General features: G+C 31.4%; 2 protein-coding genes across 2 annotated transcripts in view; one reads left to right on the forward strand and one right to left on the reverse strand.

Moving 5' to 3' along the window:
* Positions 1-4,064, reverse strand: part of LOC132741956 (zinc finger MYND domain-containing protein 11-like) — a 32,592-nt gene extending 28,528 nt beyond the window's left edge. Inside the window, 4 exon segments of the mRNA XM_060730230.1 lie at positions 1,155-1,214; positions 3,301-3,330; positions 3,332-3,381; positions 3,885-4,064. Of these exon segments, the coding sequence (XP_060586213.1) occupies positions 1,155-1,214; positions 3,301-3,330; positions 3,332-3,381; positions 3,885-4,064 (320 nt within the window).
* Positions 4,065-6,151: 2,087 nt separating this feature from the next.
* Positions 6,152-20,834, forward strand: LOC132741957 (formimidoyltransferase-cyclodeaminase-like). Its single transcript, XM_060730231.1, is given in 12 exon segments — positions 6,152-6,380; positions 11,534-11,717; positions 12,360-12,488; positions 13,295-13,349; positions 13,351-13,375; positions 16,203-16,382; positions 16,831-16,968; positions 17,465-17,596; positions 18,455-18,516; positions 19,566-19,692; positions 20,033-20,194; positions 20,793-20,834. Coding segments are annotated over 12 exon segments (1,299 nt in total). The 5' UTR covers positions 6,152-6,317.
* Positions 20,835-21,328: the final 494 nt, after the last annotated feature.

The following is a 21,328-nucleotide window of genomic DNA, read 5'->3' on the forward strand; positions in this document are numbered from 1 at the left end:
CGATCACAAAAGCTCACCCTGTCACTTTGTGACAGGTGAGCTAAAAATAACCTCCTTATTAGAGTTAACAATATTCTACAGAAATTTGCTTTTTGCAAAATAAAATATCTAATAAGTGACATTCAATATAGTGAGTATTGTCACAAATTTATGTGCAGCAAAACAAAACAGCCAAACAACATGAAAATTACCCCTCCCCCCCCCCTCAAAACTGAACTTTGTTCATAACTTCATTGCCCTTCAATGGTAGCATGATAAGCAGAAAAATGCTTTTATCTCCTTAGACCCTTTTTAAGATTGATCAGTTAGCATTCTATCCCCAGGAAAAATATCACATGGTTTATATATCCCAATAAAAAAATAATTGTTTTAGGTGCAGACTGTAAGAAGAGAACTGACAACAAATCATCTATTTACAATTACCTTTATTCCCTATGATTGACCATGCAAAATAAATGAGGATAGTCTTATTATATGTTCTTTTAGTGGTTATATGATAATCAGAAAAGGTACATGATAACAATATAACTACAGTATTACTTTTCACTACTTTAATATACTGAGTCTAGTATAAAAACTACAACATACAAATACTTTATTTTATAATAAACTTTTTTTTAAAATTTATAAATTATCTATCAACTAAGTCACAATCAAATACCATTTAAAGATAACATGATTTTTTCTTTATTAATAAGTACCACGGTACATTACAGTATTTGATTTTCATTTAATATAAAGAAGAAACGGAATAAAACAAGGTTAAAGGTACATGAAATGCAAATTACACAATATTGCTACAGGACAAGAAGTAAGCTAAAACCGTGTTGTCTATTAAAGTAGTTTTTCAGGATTTAAGGTTTAACTGGCTAAGTAATAATTTCATACTTAAATAGTATGCATGTAATGCACAAATCATTTATAACCCAATAATCCCCCCTTACCAGGTCAATTTTTTACATACATTTTCAAAGCACTGCCAAGACAATAGGGATAGAATTGTTTTGCTAAAAATTTGAAAGGAGATATTGCCATGATTTGGGAGGGCATTAAATGGCTATCTAACCATGTGACTGCCCCTCGTGGTGGGACCTTTTACTAGGCCTTTATAAGTCAGCCTGAATATTCCCTAAAGAGAAGGGGAAATGGTAAACTTTGACTGGTGCACAACCATAGCATATTGTGGTATTGATGATGATTCTTCAATGCATGTGCTATTTACTATAAATATAGCTTTAAAATGGCATATTTATTCTTGCAATGAACATAATATATCATTGATGTAAAAGTATCCAAAATGATATAATCAAATGCATAGAAGGAATATTTAATTAACATTAAGTAGTAATTTCGAGCTTTCCTGGTAAAGGAAGATCTTAGGTGCCCCTTCGTGCATATATTTCAGGCTCGAGCCGGCACCTAAATAACACAAAAAAACCTTCTATAAGCCGGCTGAATAGCTCCCTCAAATGAAACATTATCAGTCTCAAGATAGATTTGAACCCACAGTGGTGAGGATTTTGTTATTCAAAGTCTGGAACCTTGAATATATAGGTCCCGACATCTCCACATTAAAACACTAAAACAAAGCTTATATTGTTATCTGCATATTCAAGTTGCTAGATTCTTTTAATCTTTGGTTAATAAACTAACACAATAAAAAGAATTAATAAAACATCCATTTATCATTTTTCCCTCATAGTATAAAGTATATCCTGGGTTTGGAGCAAAACAGTTGTATCTCTTCTTTTTCTGTGTGAATTACAACTGTTTTGCTCCATCCGTATGATACTGTATACCTATTATTTGTATAATTTACCTTCTAAAACAAGTAATTTTCATCAGCAGAAACACGTTTTAATATGAAATGAAGAAGGAGAAACAAACTCTGATCAGAAAATGAAGCCCAAATTAAAATTATTACTGTTTTTATTGTACATAAACTACTTTAAATTACGGAGATATCTTTGTCACCAGGATAAAGGAACACCAAAAGTACAAATGTGAACTCTGATCAGACTTTATACTGTTTATTGGCAGCTAATTTTTCATATTTCTGTATTTAAATACCTCCCTAAAAATTGCAATAGAAATATCAAAGGAAGAATAAATTTATTATTAAGTTCAACCAGTTACTATGGGGTTAAATATGCTATGTACATGCTACAGTTTTGTTGATATGCATAACACACAACAATATTCAATATCCTGTCAATTTTACTCCAGATTGTTTATGTTTAAAAATAAAGTGGCTGATTGTTAAAATTTATTATAAAAAGAAGCAATATTTTCTTACTCTAGTAAAGGGTCTTATTATATATGAAATATATTTGTCATCACTTTTTATGTATTGTGTATTCTCTATAAAATGCACCCCTTTATATATTCCAAAAGGGGAGTGTTGATAACAGTACAAAATACATTAAATGATGCTTTATTTGGATTATTTATACTGTATGCACCAGTTTTCTTAATTTGTGCTATTAATATGGATTTACAATACACTGCTGTTGTCTGGTCTTGATTTTACAGGAGTGGATAGGTGTGGTATATATTAGGGGAGGGGTGTTTATTGGAGATTATACAGTAAGTGATTATTCATATTACTATACTACATTGTGATGAATGACTGACTAATATTATATAAGTTTGATATATTATAGTTATTGAAGAAGTAAGAGATTTTTGATACTGTCATCAAGAAAAGTATTTCGTATAAATTTTCCAGTGTTACGACTACGAGTGATTTTCTCAAATCTGCAAAGCATTTTGAATTTGGTGCAACAACAGTAAAGAGCTCAGTCAGACTTGCACAAATGTGCAGGTAAGACTTGTCCTATATAGGTAGCAATGGCTTTATCACTTTCCCTTTATATGTAATGTTTTTTTAAGGGGAAATAAAATTTTTAAAAAACTTTTTTCTTTTTAAAAACTCTTTAAACCCACTATAAAGTATTATGTTTTTTTCTATAATGTGGAATTTAGAAAAAGGAAAGACAAAACATTTTTTGCCCAGGGTGGGGATCAAAATACTGCCAACTGATTTTTTTTTAGTGCTTCTTTATAAAAAATTCCTTCCCCAAATAAAAAAGGGGAAATCCCTAAAAACCTCAAACGAAAACAAGTTTTTTTTGGGATTTTAATGGGGGAATTTTTAAATGAAACCCTTCCCCAGGAAATTGTCAAAACCCTAAGTTTTTTGTATAAGTTTTTTTTTGCCTTTCATTTAAAAAACTCCCACACATGTATTTTTTATATCATCACAACCTCATCCTGAAAAGTCACCCAGGGGAACATCGCGGCCCGAAATTTCTAAAACATGCTTTACATTTCCCCCGGCTGGTGACACTCAAAGCAATACCAATCATGTCCATCATCATCCTGTTTGCAAGATACAAATGTCATTTTGATGTCTAATTTCATAGTTAAAACAACTCTATCACAGAAGAGTTACTGCCCTTAATTTACACATAACATAATGCCCGGAAAATTTATAAATAACATATTCGTCTTCTAATGATAAATAAAGTTTAATATGTTTATATATCCTGCTCAAATAATATGATCAACTTAAAGTTCTCAATGCAGGATCCTTCATATTTAGAGTATCAAAATATATACAATAGCATGTACTACATAGCAAGAATTTTTCTTTTGATCACAATTGAGCCGTGCAATGACCAAACCACTTTATAATGCGTTTTGCGAACACCATGGATCCAGACCCTGCCTGTGTCTTCCCGCGGCAGGTCTGATCAGGATTCCATTATGTTATCTTAAAACGCAAACCATATTAAAAGTGAGAAAAAACTGAATGTCCTCACAAACCCGTATTACTGTTTGGTTTTTTGTCATGGCCCGGTCTTCAATTTTCTAACTTTAACACAATAACTCTTACGAGGTTCAACTTCCCCAGGGTCAGGAATCCTGAAACCTTCATATTCTACACCAGTTTTAGATCCCTTAAAGCCAACACCAGTGTATGACAGAATAAGATTGTCCAGTACAGCATTATGCAACTGTCTCTCCACTTCTGATTTCTTCACATTATGATCTCTTTCCATGTATCTGTTAACGAAAAATATTTACAATACCTTTCTAGCTTCCGGTTTCATATTTCTTACTACTTTATATACAATAACAGTAAATGCAGTGCACTTACAAGATTTGGCATTTTTTTGTATTACATTATATCAAGCAAGGGTCAAGTAGTGTTCCAGTAGTTGAAAATACTACATGTACTTAAGCATATAGAATTTTGTACTTGTACTTCTGAGTTCTGAGTACTGAACATGTTGCAGTACTCAAGTAAGGAACTCTTGTGCAAAAAGGAATAAAGATAAATCATAATCATTATGAACACACATGTAGAGTCCATGTTTACACAAAGTAAACAATATTCAGTGTTTCAATTTCAAGGATTGTGATATAAACATTTTTACCTTGAAATAATTAATTATTATCAATCTTAATTAAATATAACACAAGCTGAATTATAAACTGTTTCCAGCTCATAGAACCCAAAACTCTTTTGCTAGACATACAGATTTTCCCGATGTTCAGAAAACTGTCGTTAGTGCATGTAAAACATTATCTGCAACCAATGTTAACATTTGAGTGAATCTACCTAGCTAATCGTTCGAGGGTTGGATATCTGGGTTTTGAGATCCCGTATGTAGCTGATTCACAGCCAGAAAGTTGTTGTAAACCCGCTGTACATCAAGCTTGACGTCTCTTCACCAATTGCACCATTCCTGCAAACAGTGAAATACAATATGCCCACTTTTTCTACTAAAATTAACCATTTAAAAATTTTACCAGAAGTAACCATACATTTAGCTGCTTGTTTCATTCATAAGAGTTATCAAAAAGCAAAGGTTTAAAACATTAAAAAAAAATTTTTAAAACTTCCTATTATACACATAGGATTTTACTTCAACTTGAATTTTTTCAAAATTCAGTATGTTACAGTACAATTTAAACGAATTTTTTGGGCAGAAAAGTTCTGGCTGCATCCCCCACGGATTTTTTTACTGGTGGATTGTCACTGCGATTATCGATATTCTGCGACAGTTGTGATTTTCACTCATCACCGCATTGGGTGCTCTCACGCAGATTCGAGTGAAATTTGTGCTGTATATCTTCACCAGGATCTCTGTGAAATAATCCCCGGTGATTTTCCACTCCTTGTTAAAAGTATCCGCAGTGACAAAGCGTAAAGTGCAAAAATGCACTTCAGCTGTACTGTAGTCTGTACATTACATTACAAAATGTCATATTCTAAAAAAGGTTTAAGAGCAAAATGCTGACAGTTGTACGGTGGCACAAAGGTGACATGTGTGCGTTTTTATTTATCTCATGGCCACGAGTTACTATGTTGTGGCCACGAGTTACTAAGTCGTGGCCATGAGATTGCTAAGTCGTGGCCACGAGTTACTAAGTCGTGGCCACGAGATACTAAGTCGTGGCAAGGAGATACTAAGTCATGGCCACGAGATACTAAGTCGTGGCAATGAGTTACTAAGTCGTGGCCACGAAATAGCTAAGTCGTGGCCACGACATAGTATCTCATGGCCACGAGATAAATAGAAACACACACATGTCACCTTTGTGCCACCGTACAGTTGTCTGTGTAAATAATTTATTTGTGATTTATTAATGATAGCCATTACTGGCTGGGCAAATGAGCTGAATGTCCTTGCAACAGACAAACATAAAAATATGCTGAGGAAATGACGCTTTAAAACCTTTGTCAGTTAAGCAATATTAATGGCAATGCGTTTCTGAATCAGATATGTTATACACCTAACGTGTCTTTCTGAGATGTTAACTTTAAATTTTACAATTTACTTATGAAATGCAACTTTATATGATATGAATAATAAAACAGCATTTTGCAAACGGGAAGTAAGCAACGATATGTTATGATCGATAATTTGCGTCGTTTAAGATCAAATTCACTGGCAGATTGTTGTCAATAGATTTCAATGACAATTACAAACATTACACAATTAACCGCATATTCTATGCGTCAACCATTACCTTGCAAATGGTAAAAATAGATGATTTTTACAAAAATCTGACACGGTCGAAGATGGTGTCTTGTGTAAAACGTTTCTCACAGCTTTTCATGACGTCATCGGAAATCGCTAAGGGAAGACCGCAAAGCTTGCCTACGTTTTGCACACACGTGTCTTAGCCTGTACCTGTCAAAGTGCAGTTATCTACCTGGGAATTGGACCATCTGAGGAACAACTTAATCTTAGTATATCTGTTGATAATATAATTGTAAACAATAACAACTGTCGCCAAATTTTATGACTACAATGCCAAAGATAGTTGAATGCGTCCCAAATTTCTCAGTTGGGAGAAATAAAGAGGTAGGAAATAAGTTTATTTTAGTCAAGTGAAGTGTCAGAATGATCTGACCAAGTATGCAGCAACTGTCATAGACATTTATGTCAACTTATACATTAGCAAACCTGACTTTCATGAGCTCTGGTTTTGTCATTGCTTGTCGTGCATCATGGAGCTTGCTATGGTTTAATAGATGAATAAAATAGATCTATAATGTGTATTTCAAGCAGATTTGGTAGTATTTTTTGCACCAGGCTTGTACATGATCATGTACTGGTAATCCATCTCATTTGAAATTGAGGATATTTACTGAGGTTGGCGTATATCTCCAAAAGACAAATAAGGATTGGTAAAATAACACTCAAACATGCAAGTGATGTATTAATCAGTTGGATTGAAATTTGAAATGATGTCGACATAATTTGCATAGTGACTGAGCAGAAGTTGGCATAATTATTAGAGTGTGTGCCTTATAAATTTAACATCCCTAGGACCATGGATTACGACTACTGTTTGCATGATGCAAATGTTGGTTACTTTCAGGAGGCCGATGAGAGAGTGGCTAAAATAAGCTACTAAAGTAAACTTAAGGTTCAACTCAATCAGTCTGAAATATAGATATAATCTTTAAAAAAAAAACTTAATGCATCCCTCTGCAAAATGTGATATTGTCTCACTCCCTTGTCTATTTTATCTGAAGCATTTCTTACCTTGTCTGGTATTTGTATGTAGTAAAGTATAGAAAAAAGGGCTGTTGGACAACCTGGGCAATACGGTAATGAACAATTGATTTTCAACTGCCCTTGCAAGATAAGCAAGACTGGCGCACTTTACTCTGTTTTGTAGTCCAAAAACAACAAAAGTTTGACTACCCTGTAAGGTTTTTTATCAGTTTCTAGCACAAGCTGGCATTAAACATAATAAGTCTGCAGTGATTTAATTGTCAAACTGACATCTATAGTAACTAAGAATTAAGAAACAAGTCGCCAGAAGAATATTTATGAATAATGCTAGTTAAGCTGAGGGCAGATGTCATCTCATGAGTGGCTGAGTGCCTAGGTCTTGACCACTATGATTATGACTTTATTTTAATTAAGCTGAGGGCACCTAATGATCCTTAGTGGCCCAGTATTGGCCTGTATGTGTCTTGAAACACTGTGAGTCATTGTACTCATGCAGTGCTGGAACCAGTTGAAGGGATTATAAGTTCAAACTGCAAAGCACTGTGCTATAGGAAATCAGACAGAATTTATTTAATATGCATGAAGTGCAAAATTATTTATCTATACATAAATTGTACTTAAATCTTACATTTTTTTATTATTATTTGGATCAATAATTATGTTTGTCATGATCATAATCTAGAAATACCATCTGTTATAAAAAATGTTGTCCATTCCATTGTATCATAAATAAAGATTTGAATTGAGATAATATACTTCAATTGTTTATTTAAAATTATTAAAATTTTTATGAAGCCTTAAATTGCTGCTGAGGGCTATATTTTTTTTAATTCTTGATATGGGTAGAACTTGAAAATATTAAAAAGTCATGATTATATTTTGATAATGAATGCAGAATTGCTTTTATACTAGCAGCTATAGTGATTTGCCATTTACTAAAATTAGACAGCAACTTCATCCTAAATCAATTTTAGCTTTACTGTGATGTTAAGGTTAATTGAGTTGTGTCAAGGTTTGGCTGTATCTGAGTTGTTTCAGCATTAACTGATCTGTATCAATTGGTTCGGATAAATTTAGCAAAGGAGGTCCATTTACATTGCATATAATGCAAGCTGTTAAAATGGTACAAAACTCAAGAATGAATGAATATCACTATAATGCCAGTACTATTGATTGATGTGATCAAAATTTCATCACAAGGAATATATAAATGAATATTTTATTGGAGAGACAATTTCAGCCATTCAGAATGCTGTTACAAAGTACTGTGCTTGATTAATCTGTGAATGATTTACTGTACCTATAAATCAATATAATTCCCTGTCTTGAATAAACTTGCATATTATATGGCCTATGTTATTGATCTTTTATTTAAATGATTGATTTGTCATTATGGTGGGAATTTATGATGGTGTTCATTAAAATTAGGCAGTCCCTTTATCTGATATGTTACAGAAAAAGAAACTAATTTTCATGTGAACTTTTTTTGATGATCAAGTGGGAGATTTTACTTCAAAAAGAGGGAGATTTTAGAATTTGCAATAAACAAAGAAGAAAGTTTTGACATCAAAAATAGGGAGATTTCTTTAATTTGTGAAAATACCCCTGATTTAAAGAATTTTTTTTTGAAAATATGGCTGCAGAAAGTGGAAGTCTCCCTCTAAAAGTGGGAGAGTTCACATGACTTGTATGATTAACTTGGCAATATGAATTAAAGACCTGACCTATGATTTGATTGTAGAATTATAAACTGTCCACTTATGAAAATTTTCACCTTTTTCAGACCATTACAGTATTGAATTATCTGTTGTTTAACTGTTGTTAAAGAACCATTGGTCAAAGGACACAGTCATATTTAAGTCACAATACATATAAATGGTTATATACTTGGGTTATTACTGGCTTCATTTATCAGAACAATCTTTTGGCTTTAATAATATGGCTAATTGTCATTATTTCTTGAATACTAAAGCAATATTTGATAATAACAGAAGAATGAAGAAAAAAAAACTTCAAAAATTGTTTGAAGAATGAATAAAATACAATATACATGTGAAATAAATGAGAAACGAAATGTGGCTCCATTGATTTTGTTGAGGCATTATTTACATAAGTTGTGCAACTTGCTCAGTGACATTTTATGATACACACTGCTTAAACCTAAATTGATGACTCAGCTAAATCAACTAAATTTCAGCATTTTTTTTATTTGAAAATCCTGCAATGTTTGGATTAGAGATTGATATGTTAAAACTTGTTGCAGATAAGGTGTATTGTATTATAGGCAGGTAGAAATTGTGTTATTATCATGGACAACCAGTCTTTATAAAAACATGGAGGGCTTATCTTTTAAAGCACTTCTTAAATTTAATTGGAAAGTAAAATCTAAATTTAATTGGAAAGTGAAATCAGTATATTTTTGCTATTGATCAAAAAGGGTATACTGAAATGATTATTTACAAAGTGTTATTATATATCTAATTCAATCAATATTTCTAGCCTTTTTTGCATGTGTATGTTGCCAAATATTATATACAATGAAAGAATTATTTTGAATATATAATTATGTAAACAAAATTTTTTATCCAACAAATTGCCTAAAGAAATGAAAGGAATAGTTTTCACCTTTTCAGATTTTGTTTTTTTTTCAATACATAATTTAATGTCAATATTCATTTAGAAATAGAAATAAAATCAATTATTTCAAGACCATTTAAAGGTTTTAGATTGTCTGTTTTTTTTTTGCACTTGTTAGTCTTCTCTATAAATGCACAAATATAAGCCAAAGCTGAAAATGAAAAAGTACCATTAAATGATTTCTTAAATTAAATCCTTGAGGGCATTGTAAAATTGTACTAAAATGTACAGTAACATTTGTTAATAATGGGTTTTATAGATAAATTTAGAAGTCGTTGCAGAGTAAAGTTATAATATATAGTAAAGTATATATACATGTATAATATCAAATGATCTTGAATGCTTTTTAGAAGTCATTTTTATGAAACTTCACAATACAGATCAAATGTTATCTAATATACTGTAATACCATGACACTTAAATAGCTTAATAAAACATCCATTGTGTTACGGAAATAGTAATAAATGTATTGTATAGATAAACATTACAAATAACACTAGTAGGTCCATTCACTTTTCACTGTTATCAAAGATTGGTTTTTGTTTATATTAGATAATCAGATAAACCTTAAATTAACCAGTGATAATATGTATTATTACTTGTCTATGCACAAGTTATTAGTTTTTTGTGAGCCTGGTTAATTCTGCACCTAAAAAAACCTTTTTCTTTTATTTGGCCTATTAACTGTAGTATCTTGACATTAAAACCTGTATATTTAACTATTGCAGGACATGTTCCAAAGTTAAGTGAGGTCAAGTTCATTATAAATGTAAATTTAGGTATTTTGAAGTTTTAAAGTTTTTCATAGCAGGGAATGTTTACAGGTGTTTTCCTTTCTGAAAAGTTTTTTTAAAATCATACAGTTTTCATGTTTTTACTTTAAATCCCCTTTTGCAAAAGATTCAGTGTTATTTTTCCAAAAATTTAAGGGATGGGGTGGCCAGGTTCCCTTACCTTCCTTGTAGTATTAAGATCATCAAAATAAAGGAAGTGGTTTCTTAATTGACACCATTTCTTTGTGTAAAATAATGTGACTGAACTAATTTATAACTGAAAGTCACACATTAAAAATACATATGGTAATGTTATATAGATATTCTAGTGTTACAGCTTGATTAAAGCTCTTGTTTAATGTTAAAATCATGTTATTTAAGTATAACTTTACTGTTTATTTTTTAACATGACCATTTAACATGCATCTAACACGTCGGCTTTGTTTTGTCAGTTTCTAAACTTTTCCCTAAAATCATAAGCCCCCTTAAGCTTATTTTTCTTAAAGTAAAAAAGATATTTTGTTAACACAGTGACTCAGAGTGCTTCAGTTTGGAAAGATTTGCCATGTAAAGTGAAAGTGTTTTTCAAGGAAAAATGCCTTTGTGTTTTAATTTGACATGCTAAGACAAGTTATCAAGGACAATTTCAGAACAAGATAATTTTATTACCTGGAAATGTTTGGACTCAGCTGTTAAATCACATCACCACTCCAGGTGATTGTTGTGTTTAAATATCCTGATGGTGATGTCATAATAAATTTCATCGTGGAAATTATATCAATAGCTTGGCTTACAGAAGGTTTTATTTATATCCATGTTTGGGTGTGTACCTAAAAGAACACCCTGTCACTCGGAGGGCCAAATTATAAGTTCTTCAACATCGGTTAACTTACTTTATGAGAAGGATACAGTAGGCATCTGCAAAGAGGTACAGAAGAAAATACATATGTCTGCATAAAAGTCAAAAGAAATTTATACTGCCATAGAAATTAAACTTTGTTTAAACTTTGTTATAATTTAAATCATAAACAAGACTTTATTTTATGGCTAGACAAGGGTTAATGTTTATGTTTTATTTTTCAGATAATTGAAGCTATTGCAGGGGCTATAGCAGCAATTGAAGGATGTAACTTATTGGACGTAGATCCTGGGGCTTCTACAAATCGTACAGTATACACATTTGTTGGCTCACCAGATGCTGTAATAGAAGGGGCATTATGTGCAGCCAGGGTGGCTTATCAGGCAATAGACATGAGGATGCATCAAGGTAATATATATATTTACTTACTTTAAGAATAGAACTTTTTTGACCTTTTCTGTCATTCATCTATTTAATGGGCTCTACCTGTTTAATGATAGGAATGGTCATATTTGTTTGTATTTACCCATACCTTACTTCAGATATCTTAAATGGACTTTTAAGTCCTTTAATCTATACAAAATCATCATATATAATTATCTTTAAGGAAAAAAATTTAAAGAAGCGAACACAGTAGACCATGATCACATTTCAATAAAATGTTAGTTGATCTTGGTCTGCACTGGTTGCATGGGCAGATTCTATAACTGCCAGTAGACAAAGGGTTAAAATAAAGGGGAACATCCTAGAATTATTTAGTTGAATGAAATATTTTTTGTTTTAGGAAACGATCTTGTTAAAAAACATTTCTTTGGAACATTTTATTTATTTAAAAAAAGTAATTTTGTTTTATAAGAACATTCTTAAATGAAATATTTTTGTTTTAGGGGAATATAATTTCTATTAAGTTACAAGTATTTGATATTGGAACATCCTATGTAGTTTAAACAATATCTTTTTGTTTTGAGTGGAACATCCTTTGTAGTTAAAAGAAATATTTTTGTTTTAGTGGAACATCCTTTGTAGTTAAAAGAAATACTTTTGTTTTAGGGGAACATCCTAGGATGGGATCACTGGATGTTTGTCCATTTATCCCTGTACAGAATGTTACAATGGATGACTGCATAGAATGTGCCAGGGAGTTTGGTGATAAACTGGCTGGAGAACTGGGCATTCCAGGTAGATAATTTATGTTGTTATTTTTTTTATATCTGTCAATGATATATTTCAAATCTATCTTGGATTGGATTAGCTTTGGCAGGCACCTTCAGGAATGGATATTTCAATCCAAACCACAATAAAATAAATCATTGTGAATCTTGTTCTTTCAATGTTATGTAATCAAAAAGAAATTCATTTTAACTCTTGTTCTATATGTTACCCAATTAAATGCATGTATTTCAGTGTAACTCATATTCTATATGTTATGCAATAAAATAATTCAGTGTAACTTCTGTTCTGTATGTTACCAAATTAAATACTTTATTGTAACTCATGTTCTATTTGTTACCCAATTAGATAATTCAGTGTAGCTCTCATTCTATATGTTACACAATTAAGTTTTCCAGTGTAACTCTCATTCTATATGTTACACAATTAAGTTTTCCAGTGTAACTCTCATTCTTTATGTTACACAATTAAGTTTTCCAGTGTAACTCTCATTCTTTATGTTACACAATTAAGTTTTTCAGTGTAACTCATGTTTTCTATATGTTACACAATTAAATTATTCAGTATTACTCATGTTCTTTATGTTACACATTTAAATGATTCAGTGTTACACTTGTTCTATATCTTGAAATACATTTTTGATATAAAAAATACATTAAAAAGTCTTTTTTATATGTTTTACAGTGAAAATTTTGCTATTTCAGTGTAAAATGTGTTCAATATTTTACCTATTTATTTCAGTGTCACACTAGCTGTCTATATTACACATTTATTTCAGTGTCACACTAGCTCATTTTATTTCACATTTATTTCAGTATATTTGTATGGTGAAGCAGCAACACAGGAACCAGGAAAACTTACCCAGATACGAAGGGGAATATGAACCCCCAAAAAAGGTAATTTTTTTTTGCTTTAAAATTTAAAATTGTAACGTTCTTTTTGGGGTTTAACAGGGTTTTAGATTTTGGCCCGGGGAATTACGGCAGAGCAAACCTATTCAGGCCTGTCTCTTATATTTAAAGTACTAGTCAAAAGGTTATAAAATTTTTTTGAGAACATAAAAAATCTAAAATTTTTCTTTGGTAAACTCACTCTTCATTTTTTATCAAAAAATCTGAGATTTTTTAGAGGGAGAGAATTTTTTTTAATTTAAAATGTATCCCCGAAGCGAAACTTAAAAAGTGGGTTAAAATAAAAAAAGATTTTAAATTAGATTTAAAGGGATGTAAAGGGAAAACAAAAAAAGAGGGCAGCAAAGACAAAGGTTACATAAAAATTTCGACATTAACAGTAAATAGTGGAGTAAACACCTAGCACAATTTAGAGTCAGACCCCCCGCTTAACCGTACGCCTGATTTTAGACTTTCCCGTTGATGCCAGGGTTTTAATTTGATAAATTTTGTCCAAAGGAAAAAGAAGGATGGAATTTTAGTCGCCCAAAAAAATTTCCCGTCAAAAAAAGGGGCCAAGGGAGTTTTTTTGGTTTAAATCAACCGTTTAAAAATTTTAAAACACTAATTTTACTTGAGAAAAAAGTTCACCCGGGGCCGGGCCCTTTTTGGGGTTTTTATCTCCGGAGAAAAGAAAGAGACCCGGGGAATGGGGACGTGTTCAAACCCCCTTCCGGTTTTTTAGGTGTACACCGGAAAAAGAAATTTTCTTTAAAGAACTTTAATCTTTTTTGGCATTTATATTATTTTTAAAAACACATAGGACGGGGAATTTTTTAATTAAAAAATTTTTAAAACCGGGGACATTAATTTCTTTTTCCGGTTTTGCTTTCGAAAGGGGCCCCCAGAAAACAATGAGGGTTTAATTTTCAAAAAAAACCACGACTATAAGAAACTTTTTTCAAATTTCCGATAAAATCCTTTTTTTTTGTACTTTTAAATTTTTTATAGACAACTTTCCGAATAGTAAAACAACCCGGCATGGGACTTTTTTTTAGCGTAAATTTAAAAAAATAAATCCAATTGCGAGAAACCTGAGGAACCCACGCAAAAAAAAAAAAAGGCGCAGGAAAAAGGCAGCCCGACTAAAACGTAGAAAAAAAAACGCCCTTTGGTTAATTTAAGGACCAGTCAAAAAAGGAAACCAAAACAACATTGCCAAACCCCCGAATACGGGATATTTTTCCCCTTTTTCCAGTTCTTTATTTGCTTTTTTTTTCCAAAGAAACTACTTTCCCAATCCCCCCCAAACCAAAATACCATTTTTACTACCCCAAATTTAAAACCAATAAAACAAAAAACATAAAAATTTTTAAAATTTTAAAAGATATTGGAACTGAAAAAAAAAAAGTGTTGCATTTTAGAAAGCGTTTTTTACAGTAAAGAAAGGTGTGGGAAAAATTTTCCCCCGAAGGGGCATTTAGGTTTACGATAAAAACGAAAAAAAAATTTTTTTCTTCATTAGAATATTTTACAAGGGGGATTAACCAAACAGGGGAAAAATTGTGCGACAAAAAGGCTTTGGAAAAGGGCATACAAAGGAAACAATAAAAACGCAGTAAAAAGGTGACACAACAGGTGCAAATTTGGAAAAAAATTAAAATAGAAAATGCACAGTATTAGACATAAGTAGTAAGAACCAGCAATTGTGTGAATAAATTATGCAAATTAGATTTTTGAGCAGCCAATAAAAATGTTTTGCCTGCAGTTAATATTAGGCAACGATTACGAATGTAAATAAATACCACGCAGCATCATACGTTGACAGACATGTTAACAATTTACTTTTCAAAAGAGTTGCTTATATTTTTGAAATGTGTACATCAATTATAACATTATGTTCACACCTTTTAATTTGAAAGTCAGAATCAAACTGCAAAAATTTAATTACATGTACTATTAAGAACACGTTTTAGTAGGAATTTTATAATAATGACAATTATCGCCGTTCAATAATTAACAGCCAATTATTCGTTGGTGCCTTTGTTTATTTAATTGCATTAATTGATTGTGAAACTTTGTTAAAAAGTAACATGTGTATTTATTAAATCTGTGAAATATTGTTTAATTACATTAAGATGAGACTTGAATGAACATAGCATTGTTTGGAGTAACGGGCATCACTGGCCTGAAGTTGTGCGACCAGTAGACGTTGATTTTTTTATTTGTTTCTTTATTTTTCATTATTTACTATTTTTGGATATTTTTACGTATTTTGAACCAAAAAAATCATCTCTACACCTCCTGTCAAAATTAATTTGTCTGGTTAATACTTTATTATATAAATATTTCGCTACGATTCTACTAGATTTAGATGTGGGGAAATGACATCACGCGCACCTGTTTTTATACGGCCAATACACAATCATGGCCGCGTCTACTGATTTGTAGAAATCGGTGATTAAGCGATTTAAATTTTGTTATCATTTGTTGAATATCATTATTTGGCGGCAGAAAATTTGCAGATTTATTATTTTAAGTATTCTTTCTCTGAAATCAAGTTTTTATTCTAACCTTGTCTTTCCCTTTAAACCACTTTTGGGCTGTTCCAAATTTAAAGTAGGAAAAATGTGGTTAATATTCAACTCTGATAATGTGTTTGTAATTATGTCACCTTTTTTATACACAGTATAGATGAGAGTAATGTTTGTGTATGCATGCATGTGTGTTTATGATTGTATTGAAGTCGAATGCTTTTGGATGCTGTAAACTATTGTGTTATACTACTTAAAAAGTCTTTACTAAATATATCAAAATGGTAATTGTTTTTCAGCTTACAAAGGATGAATGGAAACCAGATTTTGGACCAGCTGAGTTTGTACCATCATGGGGAGCAACTGCTGTTGGGGCTCGCAAGTTTCTTATAGCCTACAATATTAACATGCTGAGTACAAAGGAACAGGCTCACAGGATAGCTCTCAATATACGTGAACAGGGTCGCAGCAAAGACGAGGTATGTTTAGGAAATACACGTCAGTTTTGAAGTTGTAATTGTACACAATTGCACAGTTCGAGTACAAATGCACAGAAATATAATCATTTGTAATATTAATTTTAAAGAATTTTAATGATGAACCATGCATTATAGTACTTCAAAAGAAAAATTGATGTTATCTTTTTCATCCTAAAATGCTAATAGAAAGAGAAATGATAAAAAATATGTAGGACCTCTTAATGCTACAGGTTTTGATTCTGCTGCAAACTTTGGATTCAGCTGGTCAGTGTTTCTACTTGCTTGTGCATTAAGTCATGCAATATATTTATTGATAAATTAACCATATCATTCTTATAAAGATTATTTATTACTTACCATTACATCTATTTCTGAACCTTATTAGAAGCATGAGTAGTTGAATTATTAGCATTGCTAAGAATATTTTTTTGCATCATACATTTAACAGCCAGGTAGATTGAAAGAAGTTCAGGCAATAGGTTGGTACTTGGAGGAGGCTAACATGGCGCAGGTGTCTGTCAACATCACTGACTTTGAGCAGACGGCAATACATACAGTGTATGAGGAAGTCTGTAAAGATGCTGAGGTAAATCATCTATGTAAATAAATACATATAAACTCCAACATGCACCTTAAAGACAATCTCTCAATGAATGCAAGAATATATTTCTTTTCTGTTTGGATCAGAAATAGTACAAAATTGCTTTTATAACGAAACATTACTTGCTTTCAATGGTAACAAATAATTGTATATTTCTGTATACATGCATATGACATAATGATTTTATCAGCTGTATGTAAAACCCTGTAGTGATGGCACTTTGAAAAAGGCTTGTCATGTGATACTTCAAAAGAAGGAAAATGATCATTCAGATCAGATTTCTGTAATAATTAACATATTTAACTAGTTATTCTTAGTTAATGTTTAGATATAATGGTCAAGGTCTTTTTGAATAATATTCTTATCAAAGTATTTTGAATTATTAGTACTTTAAACATGTGAATGGATCATATTTTTTAAAATAAATGTACGCTAAGAAAGAACTAAACGTAGCTATATTTGGAGTATTATTTTCCCACAGGAGTTGAACATTGCTGTGGTTGGTTCCCAGGTAGTAGGACTGGTTCCCCTTGAAGCAATAATGGCATGTGCACAACATTACATGGAGAAAAGTAACTTGTTTATTCTAGAGGAGGACCAGAAGCTAAGACTAGTAAGTTGTTCTAGGTTGCTCACCAGTATTTATTGTTGAGTTTTATCATGACCCGGGGCGTCCGTGGCCAAGTGGTTAAGCGTTGACTTCAAACCACTTGCCCCTCACCGCTGTGGGTTCAAATCCCGACAGGGACTTTGGATTCTTTCATGTGAGGAAGCTATCCAGCTAGCTTACGGAACGTCGGTGGTTCTACTCAGGTGCCCGTTTGTGCCTGAAATAATGCACGGAAGGGCACCTGAGGTCTTCCTCCACCAGTAAAGCTGGAATGTCGCGATATGACCTATACTGTGTCGATGTGACGTAAAACCTAAAACAAACAAATTATCATGACCCATTTTAGGAACTTTTTTTCATTGAAATATTTATGCCTTATGCAAAACATTGGTCTGTTATATGAGAGCTTTAAATTATCAAAAAGAGGTCAAAATATGTAACAATAGCCTTTATAGCCTTTAACACATAGAAATATGGTGATTAATACTGCAAAATTAGTCGTTAATCACACATGACATGTATATTATTATTTATTCTTTTACCTTTCTTAAAATCTTAGCACATTCTTAGCACATTTTTCACAAGTTTGATGTTCTTGAAATATGTTTGCCGTTTGGAGGCATGAAGCTTTAACACCATTTAAGCATTAAATGTTTTTAACTTTTGCTTTGAACTATCTTTTTGTTCAGCTTTCTGTTTATGCTAATAGCACAACTTTCCATTCTAACAATTCTAATAAATAGCAATGAGCTTTTTAAGTCAGAAATATCTTTTATATTACTTTAAATATTTTCTGAATTCTGTAACTTTTTTATGATTCTATCTATTTATTAAACTAACATATGCCTCATGTATTTTCAGGTTATTAATAAATTAGGCCTCAATTCACTTGGTCCATTTAGTCCTAAAGAAAGAATTATAGAGTAAGTACATAGGAAACATATATGGAATTCAGCTTTGGTTAATGACACTTTGTAATGTACTTACATATTATTATTTATAATACAGCATGTTTGTAACGTTGTTTTTCATTGGATAATCGTGACATTTATATAGTTTTATATACACAGCTGCTGTCAATATATGAAAAAAATCACAATTGTCCAATGAAATTTGATGTCACAAACATGCTGTATTATGAAGATGTTATGTTTGTTTGAATCTTGTTGGACTTCATGGTTGTGCACACTGGCCTATTTGAAATCCTTGGGAAATTGAAAAATTATTTTTTTCATCTTGCATGTAAATAGCAAGTCATGCAGTTATATCTATACTGTAGTTTAGTATTTATTGATTAGAGTATAAAAGCAATTTGTGGTCCCTGACAAGATTTCAATGAATATTAGTTTCACTAGTGAATCAGATAAAAGCTTACTATGATTATAATAAACAAAACCTAGAAGCAAACACAACTGTTGAGTAATTGCTACCATAAGCTCTTTATCTACTAAAACATTCTGCTTTTGCAACTTTTAAAGAGCTCTGCTGAGGTCCCAAACCCTAAATACATAAAATTTAATAATTTCTTTTACAGATTTACTGGGGCACTTAAAACTGAGAAATATGTTTAAGAAAATACAGAAATATATACACAGAATTAAATTGAAAATCAATTTGTAGCCCAAATTGAGTTAATAACATTAATACTTGAAATACTTATCATTGGTAATATTTTTGCACCCTGAAATTTTGTATAGAAGATTTGGTATAGACCCACATCAAATGATATAAAAATCCTGAAAAAATATTTTCAGTGCCATCATGTCAAGAAAAAACCTCAGTGGAGTCCCTTTAACTGACCAATGTTAATTTTAAAACACATCTTTATAAGTCTTTATAATTATTGTTTAATATATTCAAGAAGATGGAATTAACTAGTTAATATTGTTTGTTTTCAGAGTTATTTAGTACTTCTTGCCACAAAACATTTTATTTAGAAATAGAACATAAATATATCCATATATTTGTACAGGTATATGATAACAGATGAAAGAGAAGGCCCTCTAGCAAGTATGGATGTGAAAGACTTTATCCTGACAGTTGGGTCAAGGTCACCATCACCTGGTGGTGGATCAGTGTCAGCACTGGCTGCTTCATTGGTAGGTTCACAATTTTTTAGTATTTTCCTCTTGGTTTTGAACCATTTCATCATGTCATGCCTTCATTTTAATTTCCTCTTTTTAGGAAATTCAGCCTTTAAATCGGGTATGTCATTTTAATTTGTTTATAAATTGAGCAGCCTTTGTGTCAGTCTTTTTCATTTGTCTTATAGGGAGCAATTATGGGATAAATTATTACAATTTGTAAATTTTAAGGAGCTGCCCTCATGTCAATTACTTTATTACTTGTTTGTTGTAGGGATTATATTGATTATTTCATTATTTGTATGTTTTAGGGAGCAGCCCTCACATTAATTATTTTATTATTTGTATATTTTAGGGAGCAGCCCTTGGATCAATGGTAGGGTTTTTGACATACGGTAACAAGAAGTTTTACGAGTTGGATGGTCAGATAAGAAAGTTAATCCCACCACTTTATAAGGCAATGAAAGATCTTACACCATTCATAGATGCTGATGCCCTGGCGTTTAGTGAATACATGGTAGGTAAAACATGTGAAGTAATTGAGTGACACTAAAAAACGTGTTGCAGCACGACACTTAATACCGTATTCATATATACCAGACAAGGTGCTTGAATGATCAAATGCTCAAATCTTGTCTATTCTGCCGAAATGCACTTTTAAATGCAATTCTTCCACACTTTTTAAAAATGAAAAAAATAAAAAGTAAGAATTTTTTAATTTTTTATTCAGTTTTTAAAAATTTTATAAAAGTGGAAATACATTGTAAGTTTGATAAAACCTTCACACTAAGCTTTTTTTGAAACTTTTCCTTGTTAATGAAAATTTTATGTTTATTAACACATTTTTTTTCATTTAACTTTTGTGTTTTGAGAAAATGAAATTAAAGAACTAACAAGAGAAAAATTAAAATCTATTAAAGAACAGTTAGACTTTTCATGAATTTTGCGTGTAAAAAACTTTTTCAAATGAAGAAAAAATTTTAACTAAAAAAAAGAATAACGGCAAAATATAGCAAAGATTTAAAAAAAAAATTTTCCATGTCACAAAAACCACATCCCGGGTTGGATGTTAAAAAAAAATTTGCTTATTTTTTTACTTATACTTTTTTCTACAGTTTGGCAAAAATTCCAGCAGAGACGAAGAAGAACAAGAATGAAAGTAAACAATAAAAGTTAATTTAAATTTAAAATCCCATGACCCGGGGCTAAAAATAAAGAAAATCGTAGTCGTACTTTTTGAGATTTTTAAACTGTTGGTTGTTCCCTGCACGAATAGGGACAGCAAAAAAGTGTCGCTTTTTTGTCTACACGCTGATGTAAAACATGTAGGTTTAGAAAAAGGTAATTTAAGTAAGAAATAAGTAAGTAAAAAACGATTTTATTTATGGGGGCTAAACTTTTCTTTCCCGTTTTCCCATGCGGGTCCCACGCTTTTAACGGGTTATTACCAAGACACTTTGTTGGATCACAGTCGAATATTAACAAAAATTGGAAAACATTTTAAAGAAAAAAAAAAAAACAACAAAAAAAACTAGACGGTTGTGAACCCAAAATTTTTCTGTTTTTTGAACATTCCAATTACTGGGGGTTTTTTTTTCAAATGAAAGAAATGAGACCGTTTTACTTAAATTTTGGGCGGGGTTGGGGAAAC

This window comes from Ruditapes philippinarum, unplaced genomic scaffold (assembly GCF_026571515.1).
Source record: "Ruditapes philippinarum isolate M1 unplaced genomic scaffold, ASM2657151v2 ctg6016_1_1_1_1, whole genome shotgun sequence".
Taxonomy (NCBI): domain Eukaryota; kingdom Metazoa; phylum Mollusca; class Bivalvia; order Venerida; family Veneridae; genus Ruditapes; species Ruditapes philippinarum.